Source organism: Molothrus ater, chromosome 2, assembly GCF_012460135.2.
Source record: "Molothrus ater isolate BHLD 08-10-18 breed brown headed cowbird chromosome 2, BPBGC_Mater_1.1, whole genome shotgun sequence".
NCBI lineage: Eukaryota > Metazoa > Chordata > Aves > Passeriformes > Icteridae > Molothrus > Molothrus ater.
The window spans coordinates 87,801,486-87,827,907 of record NC_050479.2 but is presented as its reverse complement, the minus strand read 5'-3'; the positions used below and the strand labels follow the sequence as shown (position 1 = coordinate 87,827,907).

Genomic DNA, 26,422 nt, shown 5'->3' with positions numbered 1-26,422 from the left:
CCTGCTATTTGATTCTGAATTTAATCTGAATAACTGAATTTAATCTCCCATGTTTTTGATTAGTCACAGCAGGCAGAGTCATTCCAGCGTCTGCTGAAAAGTCAGCTCATCATACCATGTGTATATATATTGATAATTATAAGCATCATGGGGAAAGCTAATAACTTACAGGAGAAACCTGAACCAGAATGGAAAATATTAGATTAACATCAATTCTAATCTCATAGAAGAGCTAAAGTAAGCTTCTCTACTGTGGTTTTCTCCTTTCCCACCTTCCCTCCTATTCTGGAGGAATAAAAGAAAAACCCAAGAGAGATCATTTCTATGTGCAATCTGATTCTCTTTTTAGTAGATAGGATGGACGTGGGTTTGCTTAATATGGATAAAAAAAGTCCAAGTGGAGACTCAGAATTGTACCACACTAACATAGGCTCGTGCTCGTGGGCAAGTTTTTGTGTCTCCCAGCCTACAGCCATCCACAGTGGGGAAATCTCTTGCCTTTGCAGACAGCACACTTGTTTTATGTTAAAATTTGGCTTTTCATTTTCAAATTTCTTAATGAGTACAGTAATCTTATAGTGACAGACACTTAAGAAATACACTCTTTGAAAAGTTCAAAAGTATCAGAAAGGAAGCATTCCACATCTTCTTCCTATAAGCCTCATCATACTCAAACAGGGAACACGTGAAAAAAAGCTCCTACCTGTTTGGCTGCATCTTGCCCTCTATGTATTTCCCAATGATAGACCCTGATCTCTGCTTCCAGCTGGCTTTTGGAACAGTTGTTTTGCATTTCTGCAGAAATACAGAATACTTCTTACTGATTTACTTCTGGTGCTCGTTATGGTTAACTACCCTCATTCCAATACTTAAATAATGCAATGCAAATGAAAGAAAAAGAAAGTAGAAGTACTAGAGGTATAAATGTTTCAGAATTCTAATTGATAAACAATCAGAACAGGAAACTCCATATCCTGCAAAAATGCATCTGCTTTGTAAATAAAACAGCACAATGTTATGGAAAAAAAGTAATTTTTTTTTTTTACATGAGCAGCTTCTTGTAGACTAAGAACACAAGCAAATATAAACTAAATGGCCTTAGTCTCCTTACACCAGAGTACTTCTAGAACATCTTAGGAGTCCATCTTTGGCCGCTGCTTAAAAAGTTAATCAGATCTGCTCTTACCCCAGCCTCAGGTACTGAGGTACTCAGGTACTGATTCAGGTACACCAGCTATTGTACTGTTGTATAAATGTGTCAGGATATTACCGACTCTTGACTGGATAAATTAACACATTTAATTGTTCCATTTTTAGGTTATTTCCTCCTTTCATGATTGCATCCTTTGTTTCTTCTAAAACACATTAATCTCTCTTCAGAGAGATTAGCTCCCAATTTATAATTCTCAACTCTTAAAATTGTTTAGCAAATTAAAAAATCTTATTTTCAAGTGAGAAAAGACGACAATACAAATTAAGAACAGGGTAAGATTTAAGGGGCATGAAAGTCCATCTCCTGCACAGCCTTCAGTTCCCCTTCTTTTGAATCTGTTCTCATATGTGTCTGCCCAACACTGGGTTTGAAAATAAGTTGGTTACCTGCAAAAATATGTCACGTTCATCCCTGAGATGTTTGTTCCTCTCTCTGCAAAGAAAATACAAACAAAAGAAACACTGAAGCCAAGTATTTAGAACTGCTGACTTTTCTACTCCACACTAACAGACAGACTGGACAGTTAGCAGTGCAAACCTTTCATCACCCTTTATTTATATTCTCACCTCGGCCAGTTTCTTGCCTGGACTATTGATTCTCCAGCAGGGCTATGCTGATTAAAGCCAGATGGGATCTGGATCTCTTCCTGTATTTTATCTAAACAAATGCCTTAACACATAGAAATCAGTTGTGGTCAATATGCCTTCACGTACCATAAATTAGAATTTTTAATGATTTTCACAGTAAAGATGACCTCTTAATGTGGAGAGGGTGCAATGAACACCATCTCTTGTTCATCTGCTGACAGCTGTGAAAGCCAATTATTGTGGCAATTGCAACTGCCACAGAAAAGTCACCCTAGGAAAACATCCATCTTCCATCCTTTGTGCAAAAACAATGAAAGTGTCAAGAAACAGATACCCCAGGCAATCAGCAAGCTCTGATCAGATCTGACAGCACACCTGCTTAGTACATCATCTATTGTCTCCATCTGTTGCTGGCCTGGCCACAGGAGAGACTGAGCAGCCAGGGTGAATGAAAAAAACCTCCCTTGCCAGATGTTTCCATCTATGTCCCCAAAACTTGAAGCAGGCAAGATCACAGAGTGGCCTATGGAAAACACATGCTGCAAAATAAGAGCCTTGCCTCAAGCCTGTGAAATTTTTAGGCAACTTTAAAATGAGGCCTCCTGAAGGAAATGCAGACAATGAAGACCTAGAGGCAGGTGCAACCTACAGCCCAGAGTGACTGACCACTGAGCAAACAAAACCCAACATTGCTTCACATTGAAAAGAGGGCTACAGGTGGCTGAACACAGCTCCAAATTTGAAGTCTATCAATAAAGGAATGTTAGCTATGTACATTTTGGAATCATTTTACAAATATTTTGGGGAAATAATCTTCATTTTGGCTCAACTCCCAGCACTTGAGAAGCAGCAGAGCCTTTAAGCAAGCTCCTGCAGCCAGGCTTCTTCCTCAGAATTAGAGCTGATCAGTGCTGCTCTGTTTTACATTTGACTTTTGGAAAGGAGATTGTCCTACAGCTCTGAATTGTCAAAATGAAGCATATCTTTCAGGTGTGCTGCCCTCTACTCTATGCAAGAACCAACCATTTAAGAGTCTTTTGTAACCATTTTTGCTATTTCTGTGTCATTATCCTGTGGCAGTCGACATTGACTGGCTGCCAGATGTAAACCCAGCCACTCTCTCACTCTCCTTCCTCAACACCACAAGGGAAGATAATAACATGGAAAAGCTTGTGGGCCAAGATAAAAACAAGAAGGTTACTTACCAGCTACCCATTACAGATGAAACAGACTCAACTGTAGGATGATGAGAAATTGAGACAAAACTAAAATCACCTTCTCCACATCCCCTTTCTTCTCAGGCTCAACTTCACTCCTACACCCTCAGCTCTTCTACCGCCTTAACCAATCCTGAGTGGCACAAGGGGATGGGGAATAGTGGGGCTTGTGGTCAGCCCATAACAGCTTCTCTCTGCGGCTCCTTCCTCCTCACAGTTTTCTCACTCCAGTGTGAGTTCCCTCACACTGGTTATAGTCCTTCACAACTGCAGCACAGATCCTTTCCAAGGAGAATAATCCTTCAGGGATGGACTGCTCCAGCCTGGGTCCCCCAAGGGCCACAATTCCTGCCAGAAAACCAGCCTCTGCATGGGCTCCTCTCCATGGACCAAGCTCCTGCCAGAAGCCTGTTCTTGTGTGGACTCTGCACAGGCTGCAAGGGACTGTGCTCCAGTGGTGCCTGGAGCACCTTCTACCCCTCCTTCTTCACTGACCTTGGTGTCTGAAGGGCTTTCTCACATATTTTTTTCTCTCTTCTCTCCCAGCTGCTGCGTTGTATTCCACCCTTTCTTACTGTGGCTTTCCCAGAAGCACATGGGGGCTGTGGGGCTCCACTGTGGCCTGTGCTGTGTCCATTGTCACAGGGCAGCCCTGGCTTCTCTCTGGCACAGAGGCTGCTCTGTGGCACCCCACTGTCAACACCTTGACACCTACACTCACTACATATCCCAACATAATTTCATACTTTAATGTACCTCTTTAGAATTATATAAGAGTTTTTGGAAGATCAACATTACCTTAAAAAATCCAGCTGCTTCAAAAGTCCTGACTTCTCTCTCTGTAAGGTTTCTGTCACCCGGTACACCTCCCTGCAAAAAAAAAAAAAAAAGAAAAAAATTTTTCTATCTATGGTAAGAACACTGCTAAAATGCTTCCCCCTAGGGGTATCTACATTTGAGACCTCAGCTTCTTCAAACTTGTAGATTCTGTTCTGCATGAATGGTTAATATTTTAAAGAAGTTTATTCAGTATAAGGCCCACAGTAGCACAGCAGTACGAGTTAGCAGAGGAAGGAGTAGAGGTTCTTTTTTCAAAAACTATTGCTTTTTAATTTCTTCATCCAGAGAGTTTAATATATGTTGATACTGGCACTTGGAGCATTCAGAACAGATACACTGCTAAAATACTTCTCAGTTATAGCCACTAAAAAACAGGTGACATTTTATCCAAAATTAGAGCTTATCCTGCTGCAGGAACCATATGTCAGGCTCTCACATCTACAAGCCCTACAATTTCTTCCAATTCTTGACACTTATGCAGCCATTTTAACACCATTTACTTTGATTTAACACGATTTGGTGTCTGGCCTTTAATGGTTTTCTTTCGCCTTTCAGTGAAGCCTCAAGTTCTTCCTGTGCACTGTCTGAACATTACACCTGCTTCAACAGCTCAAGTCTTACCAGACTGACACAGATGTTTAAAGCAACACTGCAGATGCAGTTGAGTAGGGCTGAGCTCTAATTCCATAAACCACTATTGAATCCAAAGTGCTTTGTAAGTGCAGTAGTATTATTCAGCAGTCTGACCACTGGGCAGATTTCCTTTGTAGCTTTTAAATCAGATCATTCCATAGTCTTTGCTCTGGATCTGAAAAGAGAGGCCTCAAACAGGAAACAAACCACCTTGAGGAGGAGTATTTCTACTGTCTACTTCCAAAACACACATCAAACACACAAACCTAAAAATTCTAATCACAGTGGCCATTCTTTAACACTAATTTATCAACAAAGTTAATTATTTTTGCCCTCAAGAAAAATTAAAGAAGTGATAACTTAATAGAGCTTGGCACAAAGCTTAAGAGAAAAATAATGTGACATTTGAACTAATGTTCTGCTCTATCCTGAAATATGTCAACCAGCAACAACTCTGAATTATATAGTTCATTGCTGCAGTGGGCAGGTCCATCTGTCATTCATGTGCCCTCCATTGGCAATGAGAGGCTTCTACAGATCCTGAGCATTTTCTTTAAAATGGACTTGAGTGAACATTTCTGCCAATTACAGCCTCAGAGTAATGATTCTTCTGCTTTGTGCAGAAGGCTGGAGCAAGACAGGTAGCTCAAACTGTCACAAGTCATTTTATCTCTCAAAATAAGAACCATAAATATTTCTTCTTGATTTTTTTTTTTTTTTTTTTTTGTAATTTGGAATCAGAATCTAAAACCTTCAACATTTGACCTGGAAACCCCAAAATTATGGTTCTGAATTGCCACAAAGAGTCGTGGGAATTGAGATAAGCTAAATTTTATCTTGCTGTCCTTACTAGGCTTACTTTTGATGAAGGAAAAAAAGAAGATCCTAGGTATCTCAGTCAGAGTACATTCTGAGAAGCAAGTTTCAGATAGACTCAGCTTTGAGTAGGATGAAGCATCATATGCCACAACTGTAAGGCATTTCCATAAGGAATTCCACTGGTATCTCAAAACTAAGACACTACATGGATTTTTAATTCAATTTTTAATTCCAAATATCCTCAACCAATGACAGTGGGGAGAACACTGACATTTTGAACACAAAATTAGCAAAAGATTCCATAGAAGCCAGATATGCTACAGAAAACATGCTGAATTACTTGGGGGAAAGCAGCTAGAACTGCACTCAGCTTTGCAAGTGGTTTCTGCTTTTGACAGCACTGGGTACCCTGAGGGGGCTTACTGCCACACCAAGCAAGTGCACAAGAACTGCTGCAGCTGGACACTTACATTTCCTTCTCCTCATGGAGCCTTGATGCCTCCTCCTGAAGCACCTGTAGCTGTTGTTGAGCCAGGCTTAGCTCATGGGATGTTCTCTCCAGCTCTCTCAGCAGCTCCTGGTTAGTCAGCTTCAGCTTGGTGTTCTCTACTTTGGTTTCTTCTTTGCCACTGAGGAGTTGTGTACACTGATGCTCTAACTGGGTGGAAGAAAAGAGAACAGAAAGCATTACAGCTGATTGAGGCATCTTGGTTTTGAGGATTTCAGTTTGGGTCTTAGAGGTTAGCTGAGCAGGGTGCTATTTCAAAGCCAAAAAATGAATAAAATACATATGGTGCTCTTCCAGTGATCTTTGTACAGACATAATTATGTTACACAAAAACAAAGCCATTCCATTCTATGACTGAATTTTATCCAGCTCAAGAACACACCAGTACAAACCATAAAAAATGTGCTATAGAGCAGATTAGCAGCATTAAGGTGATATTCACATTAGCAGCATTAAGCTGATATTTTACACCACTTTCCACAAAGACCAGGTCTACACAGAGTGATTCAGAGATCTACCTAAAAACTGCTAGATTTAAATCTGATAGCTGATAAACCTTCCCATCCCCAGCAATATGAACAAGCAGTGAGCTTTTTGCCACCTCAGACAGATCTGCCAAGAAGTGTGAATTAGAGCCTTTTTATTCAGTTTTTTACTCCCTCTCCAATGTACATCAAAGGAAAGATACAACCTCCCTGTAAAACAAGCAACAATAGACAATAGTGGCTTCAGGTACATAAAGAAGTTCTACCTGCTTCTCCCTGGCTAACTGAGCAAATTTAGACAGCAGAGCAAAACTTCATATTAGGGAAAGCATTGCTGACCTTAAAATACAAAAGTTTTTTTCTGGGTTTTTTTTCTTGTTTGTTTTGTTTTGTTTTTTCTGTATTCATTTTAAGGACTGTAAAACATCCTTGGTGCATTACAATACCATTTCAATCTTTCAGATCTGAGACATAACAATGTTTGAACTCTCCTTTTGCCCATCCCAACAAGCAGAGCTCACCCAACCAAAACCTGTCCTCACCCAGCTCTTCCAGTCAGTTCCTACCCTAGAACACTGCTGTTGTTGTAGTCTTGGTTTTGAATGAGGCCCAGGTAAAAATAAATGCAGAAAATACTTTCTAGCCTGGACTGTGGGAAGTCAGGAACACATGTAGAGTGGGAGCACTTAGCAGCAGCAGCTTAATGTATTTGCTGAACTGTAGCCTCAGCAGGCTCACATTTCCCATGGAACACTGGCTGGGCATTAGATTACTGCTGAACAAGGTTGGCTTACATGGATAGATTACATCAGTTCCTGAATATTGCTTCTGCTCATCGACAGAACAAAGTTACCCATTATAAGTAAAAGATCAGCTGCTTCAGGTACTTAAGACAAGACTCATCCAGAGGAGTGGCTTTGGGAGAAGCAAAAAGTGACCATACAAAGATGAACTTTCAAAAAATCTAAGGAGCAAAAAGCTGCAGACAAAAACCTCACTTAGAGAACAGTATGGCCATCTGAAAACTTATACAGAGACTGTTCTGAAAATGTAACTGCAATGGTAGCCAACATCAGCTCCCAGAATCATTTATACTGATGTTAGAAATACTTGATATAAATCCTGGTGCTCACTCTTGTCAGAAAAACAATAATATAATGTGCAAAATGCAGAACACAACAAGAGGAGAAAGGATTGTTTCACAGCAATACAAAGCTCCCTTCTTCCACTTTACCCTTTGAGGGTACAATCCTTTGAGAAATGCCAAACACTATTTTTAAAGCCTTCATCTGAACAACTCACAATACAGAGAATAACTCACTAGGGAATGCTCAGCTGGTGGTAGAATGGCATAGATCCTATAGCTTCTAGCTGCTTATTGGAGCTGCAAATTGGCTTCTATGTTCATCTGGTAGATGGAAACTGCTGGGGAAAAGATTCATGGCCCATAGACATGTTTAAGAAAATCTAAGTAGCAGAGAGAATTAACCCATTCCACAGGTCAAGCACAGACGCAGTAGCTAATGGTGCATATTCTCTTTTTTTGACAAAGATGAGAGGAAAATCAAGTTTAAGTTGAATAAAGATCTGGGATTATCAAAGGCAAATGACCTGTTGATGACGGCATTTATTGGTGTCCCCAAAAGACACGCACATTGAGCACCCTCCATGCAATCCCTTGTTCTTAGCTCAGCATCCTTTCTGTAGTTTTTAGATTCTTTTTTTCTCCCTATGTATTTCAGCAGCATGTGAAAGATGCAAAATTTATACAGTGCCATAAGGCAGTTATAAGCACTTGAGTGCTACTGATCCATGTTTTCATGCATCTTTTTCCCAATTCCAAGATCATGCTCCTCAGTGGCTGCCATCAGCACAGAACCCAGCATTTTATGTGAGAAGTCCAATAAGTCCCCTGCATTTCACTTGTTCCACACCTGCTTTCTTCTCTCACACAAGATTCTGTGCCCTAGAGGTTATGCTGGATATCCTCTGTCCCCATTGCCTCCTCCTGAGATGTTCCAACTGACATCCCTTGAGGAACAATGCCAGCCAGACAACCCTCATAAGGGAAAATCCCTCTGGCTATGTCAGAGGAAACAACACAGAGCTCATCTGGTTTGAAAGCTCCCTTTCATATTTTTGTTAATGATTTCCAACACAAAAACAACTACATTGTATTTCAAATTAAAAAAAAAAAAGAGACTTATTAATGAAGTTTGGAAAAAAGCATTTGTGTTGCTCCCTTGTGGGGCAAGAGGTTCTCTCATACAACCAAGCATAGAAGTCGTAACTAAATCAAGCTACCTTCACTGTCTGCAAGAAGAGATTTAATTATCAAAGTATATTTCCATGCCAGAGGAGGAGGCAAAAGTGAAAGAGACCTCTGGATAAGGCAAACATTAGATACCACACATGGGTATCTCAGTGAATGAAAAGCAATACCAGAAAATGAGTGGGGACATGGTACTATAAAAACAGATCTGGGTAAAGATGAGAGTCACTTTCCGAGAGGATCATTAGAAATCAGAAAAATATACGTAGAAAACCTCTACGTGCCTCTAACTACACTGAGTAAAGCACTCAAATAAATAGGCTAGGCTGGTATACCAGAAAAAAACCCCATCAAATACTGCATATCAGATTAACAATGGGCCAATCAGCTGGTTGAATGACAGAAGTTCCAGTTGTCATCAATCATCTGAATGAAATCATGTCATCTCAGCATTAGAAAAAGTGAATTCCATTCGTCCAACACAGCTTCCTTTCCATAAAACCAAAATGGAATAGTTTCATCTTTATGGTGTATGAAGAGCCTGTCTTTCAAAAGCACCCTTGTTGTGATTCATGTAAATTCATAATGGAGAGGGGAAATACTAAATACTAGAAATTACAAATAAAGAAAAAAAAAAACCAAACATGGCAATATTATTCATAATAAGCAGTGCAGTAAATAGAAATAGAAACATAAAATCAGATAAAAAGCCAATACTAATAAAAATAGCACAGACATTGTTTTATGTTCTTCAAGATAGGCAGTATTAGACAATGGCAATGTAGACAACAATCATAAGATAAGACTTCCTGGTATTGTTCCCTATATTGATTGATTATACCAGGCTTAAAATTGAGTGAAAGCCTTTGAATAGCTTCTGTGGGTTTTATACCAAATTTAGAAACCCCATACTTGAAAAAAAATTTTTAGAGAATTACTGGTTCACAATGCAGTTTAAAGAGAGCTTTAAAGCAAAAACAAACAAACAAAGGAAAATATTAAACATATTCATTAGAAAATTAGAATAAGTCATTTCTTACAGACTCTCAGTTAGTTTCAGATTAAAAATGCCTGATCTGTGTATGCCCCCACAGATATCTTCAAAGTATAGATTATTCCATTATAGTGCTGCCACGTGGTAAAGAGCCTGCATAAAATCACATATATTCTGATTCACAGTGGTACTGGACAAAGGCAATTAACATCAGGCAGTTGATTTCAAGTGTGGAATAGACTTTTAGTTCAGTCCTGCATTCTTATCAGCTAAACTTCACAGAATAACAGAGTACCGGGTTGGAAGGGTAACTCAAGGTTCATCTGTTCCAACCTTTTCTGGCAAAAATACAGTTTAGCCAAGATGACCCAGCATCCTGCCCAGCTAAATCTTTAGTGTCCAATGTTGGGGAATCCACCACTTCCCCAGGAAGCTTATTGCAACGGCTGATGGTTCTCATTGTGAAAAACTTTCTTCTTTTTGTCCACAAATTCATATTCTACAGAGGGAATTGTGTTTACAGCACTCCATTTCAGCCCTTTAAATCCCAGTGCTACCTCCTTTCTCTATTGCTAGTCTTTACTGCAATGACCTTGGAGCCACTTTAGAGCAAGTTTTCTGCTCCCACAAGCAGGCCATGCATTTTAGAAGCAAAACACCTCAGGTTTTATTATGGGAACTTGACAAGCTGTTACCAATGCAAGGGAAACATGCACTGCTATAAAACTGTTATCACAGAGATATATCAGGAGCAAGTTGTTCAGGAGGGAGCATTTTGAGTTCATAGTGCTGAATCAGTCCAAAACAAGTAAATGAGTGGCTGGTACAGGCTTTGAGCAGAGGTGTGCACTAGAAGAGCCAAATCATTGTTCTCTGCTCTTAAACTGTGTGTTAAGCCAGTTCCTAGAAGACTGAGGGCAGTGGAATTATGCTACATTTTCATAAAAATTAACCTAGTACCTGGGGAGAATATGCAAAGCATTATTTTATTCTCCATTTTACCACATAAAAGGAAAACTACTTTAGAAATAGAGGTTAACATTTTTCCTAAGCACATGACACAAAAACAACAGAGGGCCACAATTTGGCACAACCACATCACACCAACTTGCAGTTTTGGAACCTAAAATAGTACCTAAAGAAAATCGTATGAGCAAATAAGAGCCATCTATTTCTTAACTCCAAAGGATATCAGTTAGTACCCTTTTCTGTTTTTGAACCAGCTGTTCCAGTTCTTGTTCTTTTGACAGCAGCTTGCGCTCCAGCTCTTGACTTTGGGACTGAAACCTCTCTGTGTCCTGCAAAATTCCAAGAGGAAATGGATTAACAGAACAGCACAATTGAATCACAGGAGGAGAAATAACGAGTCAGGGATTAAGCTTTCCACAGTGAATATCAGAAGACACAGGTAGTACTCAGTTTTGGGATGGTATCACTCATGAATCTCTAAACTGCTGTAGTCCAGCAGCTTCCATGGCTGTGGTTGGTACAGAATGTGCTGATTGCACATGAGTAGGTACTGAGTCTAGAAAGTGGAGGCAAACATCTCAGGCAGGAGGCTGAGGAGCTGAGGCAGTCTGGATCAATGCAGCCAGAACATATCCTCTCATTTCCAGCCACAGCAACTCGGGCTGATGTGAAAGAAACAGCAACTCCACGCTTCAAACCCGTCACTAACAACAATTTTTCACAGATGTTCCACTGGTATAAACAAGCAACTGGGGCTTCAAGCTCTGCCTTTCACTTAGCAATTATATTAACCTGTCCACTATCTAAGTATCCTGCAGTCACTGGGAACTCCCAGTCACATTTGGGATTACTCCTCACACTCCTCAGCTGAGAAAAATTGTTAGCCCTCTCCTGAGTAAAATCAGGTTCCAGCAGTTTGTATCAGCTGAGAATCTGTCCTGTTTCTCCAAAAACAGGCTTCTACTCTCTAAGGTCCTCAGGAAAATGCCTCTAAACAAAAATAAAAATTCCCTCATGGCAGCAGTCGTTCTTACAAGTGTTTTCTCTTAAGCAGTACGTGTAATGGGGTAATGAAATGCACGATAACTGGTTCTTTCTGGGAAAAATATATATGCAAGTGAAAAAACAGACTAACTGCCCCTTTTGTGTAACATTCAGTCAGCAGGGTATTAAGTATTGTAAATAGCTACAATTTGTACTTATTTGCATCTTACCAATTTCTTTAAATGTATTCTTCAATAGCTGCTCTTCATTCAAGCCACAATAATTTCTCCTTTATATGGCATCAATGCATCTCCCCAGGCTGAAAAGTCTTTGTAAGACTTTGCATTAGAGAAAGAATTTAACAGTCAGATCTCCCCAGATCTCAAATTAGTCATGCAAAGAAACAATACTTCATGAGTGTCTGGCAGCCCTTAGTGTGACTGCTGACTAAACTGTAAATAGCTTGAGTGGGAAGCTTTCATGAAAAAGCCTAAAAGAAATGGCTTAACCTCAAATATATAACTAATTAGGACATCCAACAATCATTGCTTACGGAAAAGTCTTTGTTGTTTGGGGCTTTTCAGTACCACTTCAGTTGTGGACTATTAAGAGCACATAAACTATTTGTTCCACAAAAGTGCTGTCAGGCAAAGTTGCAAGTACTTTTTATCCTTCAGCTGGCATACAAACTTTATTTAAAGGTTCCATCTCATCCGCCACTAAAAACTGCTCTCAGCTTGGAATGGAAAAAAACTTGAAAATTTGAGTCAGGTTCACTACCCAGTAAGGCAAGTGAAAGGAATGGTTCCTTAGACAGCTGATAAGGCACGTTTTTTTTTCTTTTTCTCTTTCTTTTTATTTTATTTTGGTTGCCAGGGAACAAAAAATACTTTATATATTTGCATCACAAAAGGAAGCTTGAGATATATTTGATTATATTGTCTAGATATATTTATACGTACTCGATTGAGAATGGAGGCAATAACCACTATTTTGGCAACTATTTCTATCACGTATTGCTGAAACCATGTATTTGTTTCATTTAAATGACTGATGCCAAGACAACAAAAAGGGATGAGCCAGTAGCTCATGACTGACTGTCCCAGGGCACCCAGACCAGCTGGAGAACCTCCAATATTTTAATACTCAAAAAGTAATTGGCCATGTTCCTGAGCCTCCTGATCCAGCTAGGAAGTAATGCATCACCTTCCCACCTACAAGATTCTAGGGTGACTCTTTCCTGGAGCATGCTGGGAGTCCTTGTGAGTTTCCTAATTTTACAAGAAAAAGCAGGAAAGAAAAATCCAAAGAAAAGACTACAGACACAGTAGACGAGATTTAAAGACAACTTCCCAAGAAAAGGGAATTCTTCTTCAGGTGTTTTGGAAGCACCATGGCAGTGACCAAAGATTCTGTCCTGTGTTTATTTTGTAAATAACCTGTGGTTGTTCCACAAATTACCATCACTTGATTCATCTCTTTTTGTTATCCCCTCCCAAAAATCAGAGACTGCAGAATTCAACAGGATTGGTGCTGCTCTGAACAACCTCACAGAGTGTTTTTCCTGATTGTGACCAGAAGCTGGACCTAGAGTAGCACCAACAATACAATATTTGGAGTTCAAGTGACTTTCAAAAGAATGCCAGCTGTACTGTATGCCAGCCGCTGAGCACAGGACATCACAGCTCCTTCATCCAACAAGTCACTCAGCTTGCAGCTGCAGAGACTAAAAGTTTGAAGCTGCAGCACAAAAGTAGCTGTGAGGTAAAAAATGCTTTTTCTTCCTCTGTTGTGAAATACGTTTTGTGGGCTTTAATTTCACACCCAGAATGAGTTTAAAACCACTGAAAGGGGGAGCAGAATCCATGGACACTATAAGAGAGACACTCACTTTTAAGAGAAACTGTTCTTTCTCCTTTTTGATTTGCTGTTCCATTTCCTCATAGAGATGTTGAATTTCTTCATCATAAGCAGCAATTTTCCTAATAAGAGATAAAAATACACTGAGTGGGTCTTTGCAGTTACTTCAAGTCATGGCCCACATTTCCAGCTAAGCTCCACATCTCTGCCTTTATACAAGACTCCAAAGAATGTTCTGGTGTCAAGGAAATAGAAATTTTTGTGCAACAATGCTCACAGATTTATTTTTTTTTTCTCATGGCAGTAAAGCTTCAGTAGCTCAAAAGCTAATATAAAGCTGATGTTTCCATAGAAAGCAGCTGTTCATTATGCAATTTTAATGACTACTAGATCTTGGGTAAATGGAAGAGAGTTTCCTAATGACAATACCAAGATATCAGAACCTAAATTTGACAGTTAAAAATACTTTCATGGCAACTTCCTTTTTTTTACTCCTAGTCTGCACTGTTGCCCATTCAAGGGTACTGAATGAGGTACTCCTATCTAAGACACATTAGCTAGAACAGAATTCTTGAAAGACCTTCTTAAGATACATTAGCTAGAACAGAATTCTTGAAAGACCTTCTTGAAAGTAGCCTTACTGCCTCTCTAACTGCTCTGCTGAAACAAATTTGAAAAGCCCAGACGAGGAACAGAAATAAATATGCTGTGCACAAGTTTATGCAACTGTAGGAAGAAAAAAGAAGAACCTACAAAGTTCACTTTTTTCCAGTGGAATATTGCAATTAACATCACTGCAGTTTGATCCATGGAGGATTACAATGTTTAGTTTAGGAGTAAATGTTTAGCTTGGATAGAAAAAATTTAACTGTTGACAGGGAACAAGATATCTGCTTTGTTCTGCTACTATTCTATTCTATGCTCATTAATCCAGACACTGAAAAGCAAAAATATCTTTGTATCAAACTCAGGGGACATCCTATAATATTTTTTTTATAGTGATTATTAGGAACTTTATCTGACAGTACTGTATATTGTCTCATATTCTTCCTGCCACAGCTGTTCCTTGAGCAATCTGCATAATGCATCTGTCACAAATAAAGTACCCAAACTTCAAGGGCATTCATATCAGCAAGACAAGGAACATGCAGTAGAAAAAAAAAATATTTATTTTGTATCTACTTTTTTTTCTTTTTTTTTTTTTTACCCGATGTGGTACATATTCTATGTTTTCCCTTACTGAAGGCCTGGTTCTCTTCTAATTTAAAACAAAGCCAATTTTAAAGAAAATTCAAAAACTTTACCTTATCCAAGAAGAATGAGTAAAACCAGAAACAAGTCTGTCTTTCCCCCTTTCAACAGCAGAACATCTGACACTGCCAGGCTGCTTTTTCAATCACAGGTAAAAAATGTGAGACATTTTCCCAGGATTTATAGAAGCAACACACAACTGGCAGGCTACAAGAACTGGAGGAAAACAATGGCTGTCACTTAAGACTTTCATAAACTCTGACTAGGTGAGAAAACCAGGCCCCAAAAGGGCCTTTGCCATGCAACTGCAACATTTCAAATATAGAGTGTCAGACAATCCAGAAGCCCTTTAGCTGTCTTAGTCCCCTTATACTGTAAAAATGTGTCATGTTCTGATCTCAAATTATTTTCTTGAAACTAAGAAAACTCTATTTTCTTAAATTAGCACTCATCAATGGAGGCAAATTACACAAATTCCTAGAGAAATAACAACTACTTAGAAAGGCATGGCAGAGATGCTAGGACCATACACCTACTGTATTCATGCAGTAAAATGTCACTTTGACCAGCACTAGACTGACTACTGAAAAGCCCTGTAATTTTGCAGAGGCAGAACACACTGCACAGCAGTCAGTGTTTCCATGGGAATCATAAAGATTTCCTGGGCTTCTGTATGACAGAGAGAATAACTCTAGTCCTGTGTTTTAGCTTGCTGATTTAGGTAATTTTTTCTGTCTAATGTGTTTGGAAGCAAAGGATATGGTAGCACCATGAAGACTACATTCTGAAAGCACTACTGAGTGTAGGAATCTTTTCAGTTGCTCTGGCACATAAGCACAAGCCATTTCTGCAGGCTGAACACCCTGCAAGCACTTCATTTATGGATTCCCATTCTTATCTCTATCAAATTAAACAGAAGGGGAAATTACTATCACCTCGTAATCAAAAGTCTAACAATTATAAGTAAAATAACTAACAAGCAGAAGAAAAAAAATTAGCTGGCAAATATTCCCCACATATATTCAGGAGAAAAAAAACTGAATCGATAAGGATATATCATTTTTACGTGAAAAATGTGACATGTTTTTCTCTTCCCTTAGATTACCCCATCAAGTTTTACTTAACACATAAACTTATAATTTCAGCCAAATTTGATAATTTAGTCTCTCCTTTCAGTAGCACTGTGGAATGAACAGATAGAAATGAAAGCAGATGAAATGTGACATGAGTTCACTAAGTTCAGATGATAGGTTCAGGATCAACACACTTACGAGGGTTCGATTTCTGCCCATTCATGTAGCTGCAATGTGAATTGTTTTGATTTCATAACTGCTGTCTGTGCAGTTTGTCATAATGGTTCTTTCTCCTTAAAAAAATACAGTGATCTGTGCACAGTGTGAACTAATCTCCTGAGACTCTGATTCTCCTCATCTTCCACAAAGACGGTTTCTGACACTATCCCATGCTAAGTGAGAAGTCAGTTCATCTTCGCCTTCCCCTTTACCCTTTTGTTTATCTTGCCGGTTCAGAACTCGTTTGAAACAGTCTACATTTTTATTAGATTTGTCCTTCAAATGCAAAAGCACAGCAGCAGACAGAGCTAATGGCAGTTGAAGATTTTATCTGCTATTAGGAGAAAAAGGTCTTTCTCACCTCGTTTAGGCTTACTTCCTATCAGTCGTATTAAAAGCCCCTTGGTTCTACTCCCAGGGATTTGAAGAATAACAAGGTCTGTCATATTCCACTCCAGCCTTTGCCTCCTCATTCAAGAGATACGACCTTTTAAAAATAGCTCTCTCAGAATAGCTGCTCTATTCCTTTAACCACTGAGTTGCCATTCCCTGCACTTTTCCTCATCCCACTACACTCTTCCTGTGTTGCAGAGACCAGAACTTCCCACAGTGTGCTCAGGATATGGGTGCACTAAGAGTCCATGCAGTAGCAAAAACATGCTTTGCCACATGCCCAGTACCATCCCTGGTAGTGCCCAGCAGTTTACTGGGCCCTTCTGGCTGATTTTGGGAAGATCTCTGCAATTTTATTTTCTCTTCCTAACGTTCATCTCTGCTTTTATTTGGTGCTCAACTCATCACTCTATTATTTTAAAAAACACTACTGCTATGTTTAAGAAGCCATCTAATTTCAAACTAGCCCTTAAAATGAAACACAAATACCAAAAATCAAGGAGAACTAACCTCCCCTGGCAAACAAATATTGTACCCACAAAATCACATTTGGTTTAGATTTAAAACCCGCTTGGTTTTGGGTTTTTTTTTCCTCTCTCTCTAGTTACTTCAGTATTAACCTGCACAGTCCCCCAGGTGTGCTGTATTTGCATGTTTGTGTATTGAGAATATATGCTCATCCTCACTGCTGCCTGGACCTACAAACAGGAATAGCAGCAACCTACTGGATCCATTGAACCTGAACAGGATGAAACTCGTGGATGTCTCAAACCATGGGACTCAGGTTCAAGAATGAAAATATGCACATGTGAAAGGTGCAGAAGAAAACACACAAAAAATGTAGAGAAGAACATCACGGGTGAAGAGCATAGATTTTTATGGCATAAAGATCCCAGCACATGCACATGAAACTTCTGAGGGCATCCAGGATAGAAGAAAAAGGAACAATTGAAGACAAAAGCACAGCCTACACCCAGGAAATGAGACAAAAGGCTGAGAGTAGACGGCCTTATTGCCTAATGACTCATCGAGGTGAGTCAGGAAGGAAAGATTCAGGAAAAGAAAGATAAAAGATCAAATTCATATTCAATTTCCAAAGAGTATTATTGTAACCAATCTGGAATAAGCCAGTAGATATTATAGGTCCTCAAAACCCAGCATCCCTTCTCTTCTGTGACCCCACAGTAAATCCTGGCCAGTCTCTCAGATACATGCATCTTAGTGCTAGTAAGTATGTGGGTATTAAAAAAATTAATCTTCTCCCCTATATGATGCTGTCTTGAGCTTTGTTGTGATTCATACATAGTTTAAAAGAAACAGGTTATTTATCCCCACTGTTACATTACTACTCTGATTCCTTCCAGCACTCAACTACAAACAAAACAACAATCAATGTGCTGAAATCAGCGGTGTTATCAGGAGCAACAAAAAGAAGAAATTAGCTAAAACATGCGTCTACTACAAAGGCATGAAAATCCAACGCACTTTCAAGGTAGACATTTCACATCAGCCAGAAAAGATAATGCTAATGTACTCTCTGTACACCTCTGCACTGATCAGAGCTATTAAAGAGACACATTTATTCATTCAGCTCACAAAAAAATACTCACAAAAAACCCCAAAAAACCCTCACACAACAAACCTTTCACCACACATGGTAGTTAACAATCTCTAGTCTAAAACAGACAGCAAAACTCTCTGTATGCTGTTTCCAGCTGCCTGAAGGCTAAAACCACACACAGACTTAGCTGAAAATGCTACTACCAATATAAACCAATTGTCTTTAATGATCATACACTTTTAGGTTTTTTCCTTCTTCATAAGCCTTGTCTCATTCTCAGCATAGTCAGGAGAGTGCTGAACAAATGAAGTAAAATTTCAACAATATATTTGCCTTTATTGCTCAGTCTGTAAGAATCTGAAATTCAGAAGTAACACTTTAAAATAAAAATACAGTGGAACTTTAACTACAGCCATAATTCTGCATTTTGTTAAGATTTAGCATCATAACTTTTCTCCCTCTAGATAACTCCATACAAAAGAATGATCTGTTAATTTTTACTTCTTATACATATTTTTGTATGTGTATTTTATGTATTTGTTTATATATACATTTTATATGCTTTACATATTAAACATACATATGTTACTTACTATATTTCATAGCTTTGCTTTATATATATTTGTTAGCTTATATTTTCACTAGTATCAGTGCTTTGTGCTGCTCTAACATCTTAAACCTCTTATGTCTCTGGCCAGTTAATCCAGGTTTATAGCTTTTCTGCACGCAATGCTTGCAAAGCACACAGACAATTTACCAGATTTACTGTTAAATACGACTTTCCTCTGGAATCAAACTGATTAACTAGATTGGAATCACTCAATATTGTCCTAAAACTTCAATGCAATAACAGATATCTGCAAAAGAATTTCAGTCAATAAAATCTTAACCAGAAGACAAAAGCTAATTTAATTCAGTTCTGCCATATGAATGGTTCTACCCATAGTCTTAATGCATGATAAAATTTCACATTATAGGAAATTTAACATGATGTGAAGTCTTGTCATTCGGTCTCTGCTGAAATACCTTGTTTATTTCAGAAGTTCAAATAGCAGGTGAAATATTTGTAAAACTACACAAGCAGTCTAACAAAGAGAAGTACTAACTTTTTTAGAGCACATTCCAACTCATTCTTCTCATTATCTGCTTCTTGGAGCTGGGAAAAAATTCTGACCAGGAACTCTTCAAAATTGGAAAGTAAATGAGGCTCTTCTTTTTTTAGCTGCAACCAAAGTTGCTTCACATCAGTCTCACTGAAAGAAAACATCATAAAGGATTCATTAAGAGAACATTTCCCAGGCTGCAGTAAATGTCCTTAGCACCCTTAGTAGATGGAGGCTTCAGGGCAACACTAGTCAGAACACAAAACTTATTAAAAACAACCTAAACTGTGCAAGATTTGAGAAGGATGAGGGGGTGGGAAATTATGGAGATTGAATTTATTAAAAAAAATGCATTGCAACATCTGGCCATTCCTGACAGCAGAATAGCACAGGAACTGCTTGTTTAGTGGGTGCCTTGCCAGACACTCCACCTAAACAGGGATGGGTAAGAAAAGAGACAGATGAGGTACAGTATGCCCTGCCATCACTTCTATTAGAATTAAAGAAGCTTCCACAGATCTAGAGGGGAGGGGGCAGTGGAAAAGCTAACAAAATCCCTCCCTCAGAAGACATGAATGAGATTCAGACTCCTAAGTAACATAGATATGTTAACAAATCGCATTTGTACCGCATTCTTTCATTTTCAATACATTTTTCTTCCATGGTGATTCTGCTAAAAAAGCAGAACAAAACATCTTGAAATTTTGATTTAAAGATTTACCAAGATAATGTTGTGTTTCCAAATCTGTTCAGCAGACACTGACAGCTCTACAGCTCTATTGTGAATTATAATGGGTTTCTAATACTTTGCCAATATTCTCCTGAACCATTTTGTTTCTTCCTGACTGACTTTCTTCCATGAGCATTGCAATCCTGAACCTAGCCAGCAAAGAGTGCTGTATTTAAAGGACAAAATAAGAGTAAGGATAGAAAAAATGGGTGATAAATAATGAGACTTTCAGGATGGCTGACAATGAACTGTTTCCTGGAACAGGTAGTCAAGGGAAGACAAGGACAGATGAGTGCTTTTGTTCCATAGTAAGAATCACGGATGTATTTCTTAAATATTTGTACCACTTGTCTAGATTCTCTTCCATTTTTGCTCAAGGTTTTGTTTTGTTTTTTTTTTGTTCTACAGTATTCATTGTGATTGATCAATGAATGTGAGGCCATCACACAAAAAGCTCTTTGAGCAGGTTTTATACTCCATTTTTCACTTCTTCCTCCATTTTTTACTCCTTCCTCCATTTTTTACTTATTCCTAGCCTTGGAAGAAGCAGAATTACCAGAGCAATCACAATATGCAATTAGGCAGGAAGAGGAGAAAAAGCAGAAAAAGTGGAGAAAAATTCCCTACTTATAGTGCACTTTAAATGCAGCCCTTGCCAAAAATAGCAGTCACATGCATTGATTGAAAATCAGTGACATCTGTGGATTACATGCTTGTAATTATCTGTGTTCAGATCACATGGCAGAAAAACACGTTTCATGTGCCTGGAGTACAACAGTTTTGCTCTTAGAAATTTGGTCAAACAGCATTTTATCATGACAGCAAGAAAATTAGTTTTTTAAAGCAACTCTGTGGTTTTTAGCAGCTTTTGTTCTTGCCATTCATCTTGGATTCCATTTAAATCAAACCCGGAGGTGAATCATAAAGGGTCATACAACTGATGATTGCTGTGAGAACTCACTCATCCAAAACCTTTGCAGCTCCAAGCCGATCCATGAGATTTGAGAACTGGAATTCTTCATCCTCATCACCAGCCGTGGTCTCTTCGTATCTAACTGGGCAGGCTGTTTCTCCTTCTGATGGTTGCACCATGTCATTTTTCAAAGCAATCTGCTCCAAAAGAAATTGGCCTAAGAATTAGAAATTACACACATTAGCATTTTCAGAAATTACTATAAGAAGCAATGTCATACTAAACATACTAAAACTCAAATTTTATGGTAAATAAGCAAAAGTTTGGGGCATCCCAAGAGGATCCCTGAGTTCTATGGCTGGCTTTGTGCCCTGTTTAATGTCTAACCTTCAGTAAATCATCCACCTCAAAATTCACAAACAATAAAAAAATTCGTATCTCCATGCAAAACATAAAAGGACATAAATTACAGTAACAACTCTTCATAAATGTTGTGGGTTTGTTTCTTGATAGGTTCAAATAGATTAGGGATCTAAAATATCAGTACTGATAAAATGTATATTAAATAAAATTTAACATTCTTTTTAGCGCATTACCAAAGACAAACATTCAATTCCTATATAAATTGCATACAGAAAGCTACATTTTATTAACAGTAGTCGTATGGTGAGGATGCAGAAGTGCAATTATCACATGAATAGTCACCTTTTTTGGGGGGGGGGGGGGGGGAAATATTGTGATTTTATGCTAAGGATTTTTTTGTTATATTCTAAGTTCCAGTACAGAAATTTCTATAGATCCAAGGAAACAGAAACACTGGTGTGGTTTTGTTTTTATTAACTCCATCTTGCATTTTTTCTCATAGCACCCAACAGAGCATGATGGCAACAGAATGTATGTTGTAAATTTCAGATTTGCCACCATTTAGAAATAGAAACAGGACCCTCCCAGTTGAAAGAGTAATTGATGCAGCAGGAGCTTTATCCAGACACTACTCTGCCTGCTCAATCAGCTTTTATCTACTACAGCTTCTGCTTCTACCAGGAATGCCAACATCATCACCTAGTCAAATGCAGGACTAGCTGGCCTGGAAAATACCTGTCAGTGCTCTGTGGCAGGTTAAGATGTACCATGCTCCACACTGTCTATCCTTATCCTTTACGTGGTGTGGTCCACATCCTGCGTGTGCCTGTGTGGGTGTCTTTAAAATTTAAAGACGTGTTTAAAACAGGAAAGCAGTGGCCACATCCACCTGCGCTTCTGGACTGGGCTCCAGCACCTGAGCAGGAAGAATCCCCAGGATCTGGAGCTGCTTGAGATGGCAGCCACTTACAACCTCCCTTAGTAAAGAGTTTTGGTTTTGCAGGGACTGCTTATGGAAGTAATCTTAATTTAACTCATGAAAAGCAAAGCATATATTATTTCATTTTTTAATAATGTCAGTTTTCAGATTAGAGCATACCCTACGAAGATACTTGATCTACTTCTACAATGGGAGAGGTTGGACATGAGAGAATTAGGGTTTCAAACTACTGATGAAAACAAAAACATAGGTCCTGTTTGTTGGACCTGTAGATATTAACTAAATTAAGATTTGCTGTTACAATTCACACCTAGATGAGATTCAGTGTTCTAGAGAAAATGCTTAAGCTTAGCCAACAGAGCTAAAATTAGGTACAAAATTGATTCTGCGTAAACAATCAAGCACTGTTTAACTAACATTGTCATCTTATCTGGAATGTCACATCTGGGGAGAAAACCACCCTGTGACAAACACAGAGAATATGACAATAAGGGTGCTGTTGAAAAACAAGCAGTTACAAAGAATTTATCAGATCATATCTTACAGAAGTAATAAGTGCCTCATCCTGTTTTGTTTTGAAATAAATTAACACCACTTGAAGAATTAATTCATTGTAGAAAGCATTCCCATAGCTCTAAGGACAATGGTGTTAACATACTCCTAGCATTGTCTTACATTAAGATTAGAGATAATTTTATTTATCTTTCACATCCTATTACCTGATATGAAATAATACACAAGACTGCCCATCCCCCCTGCCCAAAGGAAACCTTCAATAAATTGTACATAGATTTACTCAACAGCTTAAAACAGGTGTGATTCAGATGATTTCATCATTTTTTCATATTGTGTCATGGCTTGTCATTTTACACAGGAGAGAAAGACCCAGAAGCCCTTTGTCTACTGATTCATATAATTTGATCACTTCTTCCTCTGCTACATATATCTGCTATATTTAGGGAACAGTCTGGCTCCCTGTGTTCAGTATAAAGTGTCCTGTTAAGACAAAGTTCCTCTTGATTCATGTGGAGAGTACAGAACATGAATAAAGCTCAAAAGAAGAGACATGTTTCCAAAACTCACTGAATCCTGTGATGAACTCCTTTGGGGTAAGTGAGCCATTGCCATCTGCATCCAATGTAACAAAAACTTTTTCAAGTTCTTCCAGGCTAAGAGGTAACTCAGGATGCAGCCTCTGTAATGACAAAACATGCAGCAACTTCATCCATTACTACAGGATAAGAGGAAGACTGGGTTCTACAAAACATCCATAGCACAGCAGGATAGGTCCTTTGCTTCCCTGAGTGAAAATCTAATTACAGAGCAAAACCAGATCAAGTGAGGGACATGTGCTTTAATGACTTATTTGTCTTTATGAATCTATTATGATGACACAAGGAGAACAACTGTCTGGTGCCACAAATTCCAATCACATGGAGAAGAGGAAGAACTTGAGGTGGAGTCTCAGCCTCCTGGTGAAATGGCTTGATTATCTTGGTTATCAGGCTACTGGACAAACTTGGCAGTAGAATTGTACAACTAGTTCCTTCCACGTCATAAAGTCAAGGAAGAGATTCTCTAGATGACTACATTATAGAGAATATACTGCCCTAATTCAAGCTGATTCAAAAAGTGTACATAAATAAATAAGCAAATACAGCTAAGAAAGCTGCACAGTTTAAGGACAAAACCTGTTGTTCCCACAATGAGTTAAATGGAGTTCATGACTGTCTACTTCTGAAATGAAGCATGCTCACACCAAAAAAGACATAGCTTCATAAAATCAGCTCCACAAATATCACATATTTTTTCCTGATAATCTAAGGACATAAAAGAAAAGAATTCTATAAAACTGATCCTAATGGTTTTACTCTAATTCTTTTAACAGTGTAGACAGATTCCCAGAAACAGGAGGAAACTGGGGTGGCATACAACACCAATAACCAGCATTTCCACTGGGAGACAGCACTAGGAAAATTAAAACCTTTCCTCAGCTTGAGAAGCAATATAAATGCACTCTGGTTCACTCCTCTTCTTTATTAATTAACATTTTAATCCCCCCCAAAACTCCTGGTTTATATACAACATATTAAAACTGCAAGCTAGTAGGTTGATAAAGTTCATTAGATTGAAAGTGCTGATCTGTTCCACGGTGGGGGAGGGATTTGGGGCCAAAAAAACGTTTCTCCTGCAATCCAAAACAGCAGAAACCACTATTCAGTATTCTAAGCCATATAGGCAAGGAAAGAATTGGCTGAAATGCATTAACCAGGAGTTCCCTGGTTGCCACAAAGTGTTTAGGGTATGCTTTATGAACTGTATGGATAAGAGTGTTAAAAGGAATTCCAAGGTGGTCCTGAGAAGTAAAAGCAACAGAGCTACTAAAGCACAGATCTATCTGAAATAGTTACAAAGGGATTTCTGATAAGGATTAGTTGTGTATTGCTGCCTGCTTCCAGAAGTAAAACCTAGGAAAACTTGATGTATACTCAGTTTAAATGACTTATTTCATCAGTGTCTTCAGTTTCTTACTTAAACACACTCATCTTCCCAAAGTTTCGGATTTCAAACTCTAAGATTCAAAAGGAAACCTTTTATAATCACCTTCTCCTGTAAAATTCTCACAGTCAACACCACACTGATGAGGGAGAAGGTGCTTCAAACAAATTAGTCTTTTTACATTCAGAAAAACAGAAACTGTACTCTCACCACCAGATCTTTGGGACCTGCTGAAGGAGAACCTAATCTGACCATGCCAAAAACACAGACCCAGCTGCTATTCCAGTGCAGTGGTCTGGGGGTCTTGCTGCAAACCTGAATAACAAATATAGGCTTCTCCAACCTGAGCTGCAGTGCCCTAATGCAGCATCCAAATTCTGCTGAGAACTACACTAAATTTACAGTAGAAAACACCACTATTACTTGCATTTTCTTGGTGGGGAGGAGGTGTGAAAATAGGAGATTCTAAGGAATGTACCAACATTTTGCTTCATTAAATTCCCTCCAGATCATTTGCAGACTTTTATGAGGTGGGACACACTTACTAAGATTAAATCAATGTTTCCCCAACCTCTTGGGTTTTTTCTTAATAAATAATGGTTTGTGGCTAGGAAAGCAAAATGTTATTGGTCTCATTGTTGTGTTTTTGTTTATTTGCTCATTTCAAGCTTACTGTAAAAATATATAGGCCTTTTCAATATGAGGCTCCTAAAATTTTAAAAAGAAAAGAAAACAAAACATATTCAGAGATACCACTGGAGCTTCAAAAGAAACTATTTTCACTGCCACCAAATGTGCTCTGTGGTTTCATGATATCTGTGCTTAATTCTCCTAAAATACCAAGCTTTTACTCAGCTAAATACAAGGACAGAGGTCAAACAGCTAAGGGCAACATCTGAACCCAATTCTCCTATGTACTTCAGAACACAACATTTTACAGCACTAATTCTCATTATTCATTATAACCTCAAGGACCGAGAGATGAAACTGTGGTTTCAAGTCTAAGGTAGAATTTTCTTTCTTACCATTTCAGAAAACCTCTTGTTGGTTTGAAAGTTGAGTACATTTGATATTTGGAAACAGAACGAATTTTTTTTTTTTAATCCAGCTGTTAACATCCTCTCACAATAAACATCATCATATAATCAAGGAGGAGCAAATCTTTAGTGTAGTAACTGTTATAGACATGAGAGAAAACACTGCAAGATTTGTTCCATCAAGATTAATTAAATTTCAGATACTTTGCACTCCCTGTTGAAATCATGCCTTGTACCCCATGCCTAAAGATTAAAAGGCTTAGCATTAGCATCCTATATCTGAAGCAAAGCTTCAGGAATGATAAGCAGTACAGACCTACCAAACACAGCACAATGCAGAAGTGATCAACCTTTAGTACCTTTTAAGGAAAAAACGGATTTATTTCATTAAATTTTGTTTCTCTTATAGGGAGAAAACATCATGAAAAATGCAGGAAATAAAATCAAGTATAAAGAAACACCATCTCAAATGTCCTGAGCACCTTTATTTCTATATTAAATAACTTACATACACATACATACATAGATGGAGTTTTCAGTTATAGTAAACAAAATTGATGAAATAGAGGAATGAAATAGAACTTTATTTGTTCTTTGCAACACTATTTCAATTGCATTTTTGCAGCATCTGTTTTAGAACCTGAAGTATAAATTTAGCAGCATTCTAAGCATAAACCTAGAATCAAACAGAATCAAATAATTTTACATTCCTTGCAAAAACAGGTATTAAAACTTTTTATATACATATACATACACATAAATATAGGGGTTTTCCATTAGGTAGAAATCTATGCCATTCAGTTTTTAGAAAGACTGTAAAATTGTAAGCCATTAAACTCTCTGTGCCTTTGGATTTACCAAACACTACCACTGGCAATATATTTGTTTTTTTGAATTCAGTTACTTCAGTGAGATAATGCAATTTGGCAGAGCCTACAGCAGAGCCAACATCTGCATTC

At 38.3% G+C, this 26,422-nt stretch overlaps 1 protein-coding gene across 1 annotated transcript in view; it reads right to left on the bottom strand.

Moving 5' to 3' along the window:
• CRACR2A (calcium release activated channel regulator 2A) overlaps positions 1-26,422 on the bottom strand; it is a 50,865-nt gene that overhangs the window by 23,253 nt on the left and 1,190 nt on the right. Inside the window, exons 2-10 of the mRNA XM_036393783.2 lie at positions 23,011-23,122; positions 20,673-20,841; positions 18,985-19,131; positions 13,413-13,503; positions 10,771-10,866; positions 5,780-5,967; positions 3,816-3,887; positions 1,600-1,645; positions 704-795 (exon numbers count right to left, since the gene is read on the bottom strand). Of these exons, the coding sequence (XP_036249676.1) occupies positions 704-795; positions 1,600-1,645; positions 3,816-3,887; positions 5,780-5,967; positions 10,771-10,866; positions 13,413-13,503; positions 18,985-19,131; positions 20,673-20,841; positions 23,011-23,122 (1,013 nt within the window). The remainder of the gene's footprint in view (positions 1-703; positions 796-1,599; positions 1,646-3,815; positions 3,888-5,779; positions 5,968-10,770; positions 10,867-13,412; positions 13,504-18,984; positions 19,132-20,672; positions 20,842-23,010; positions 23,123-26,422) is intronic.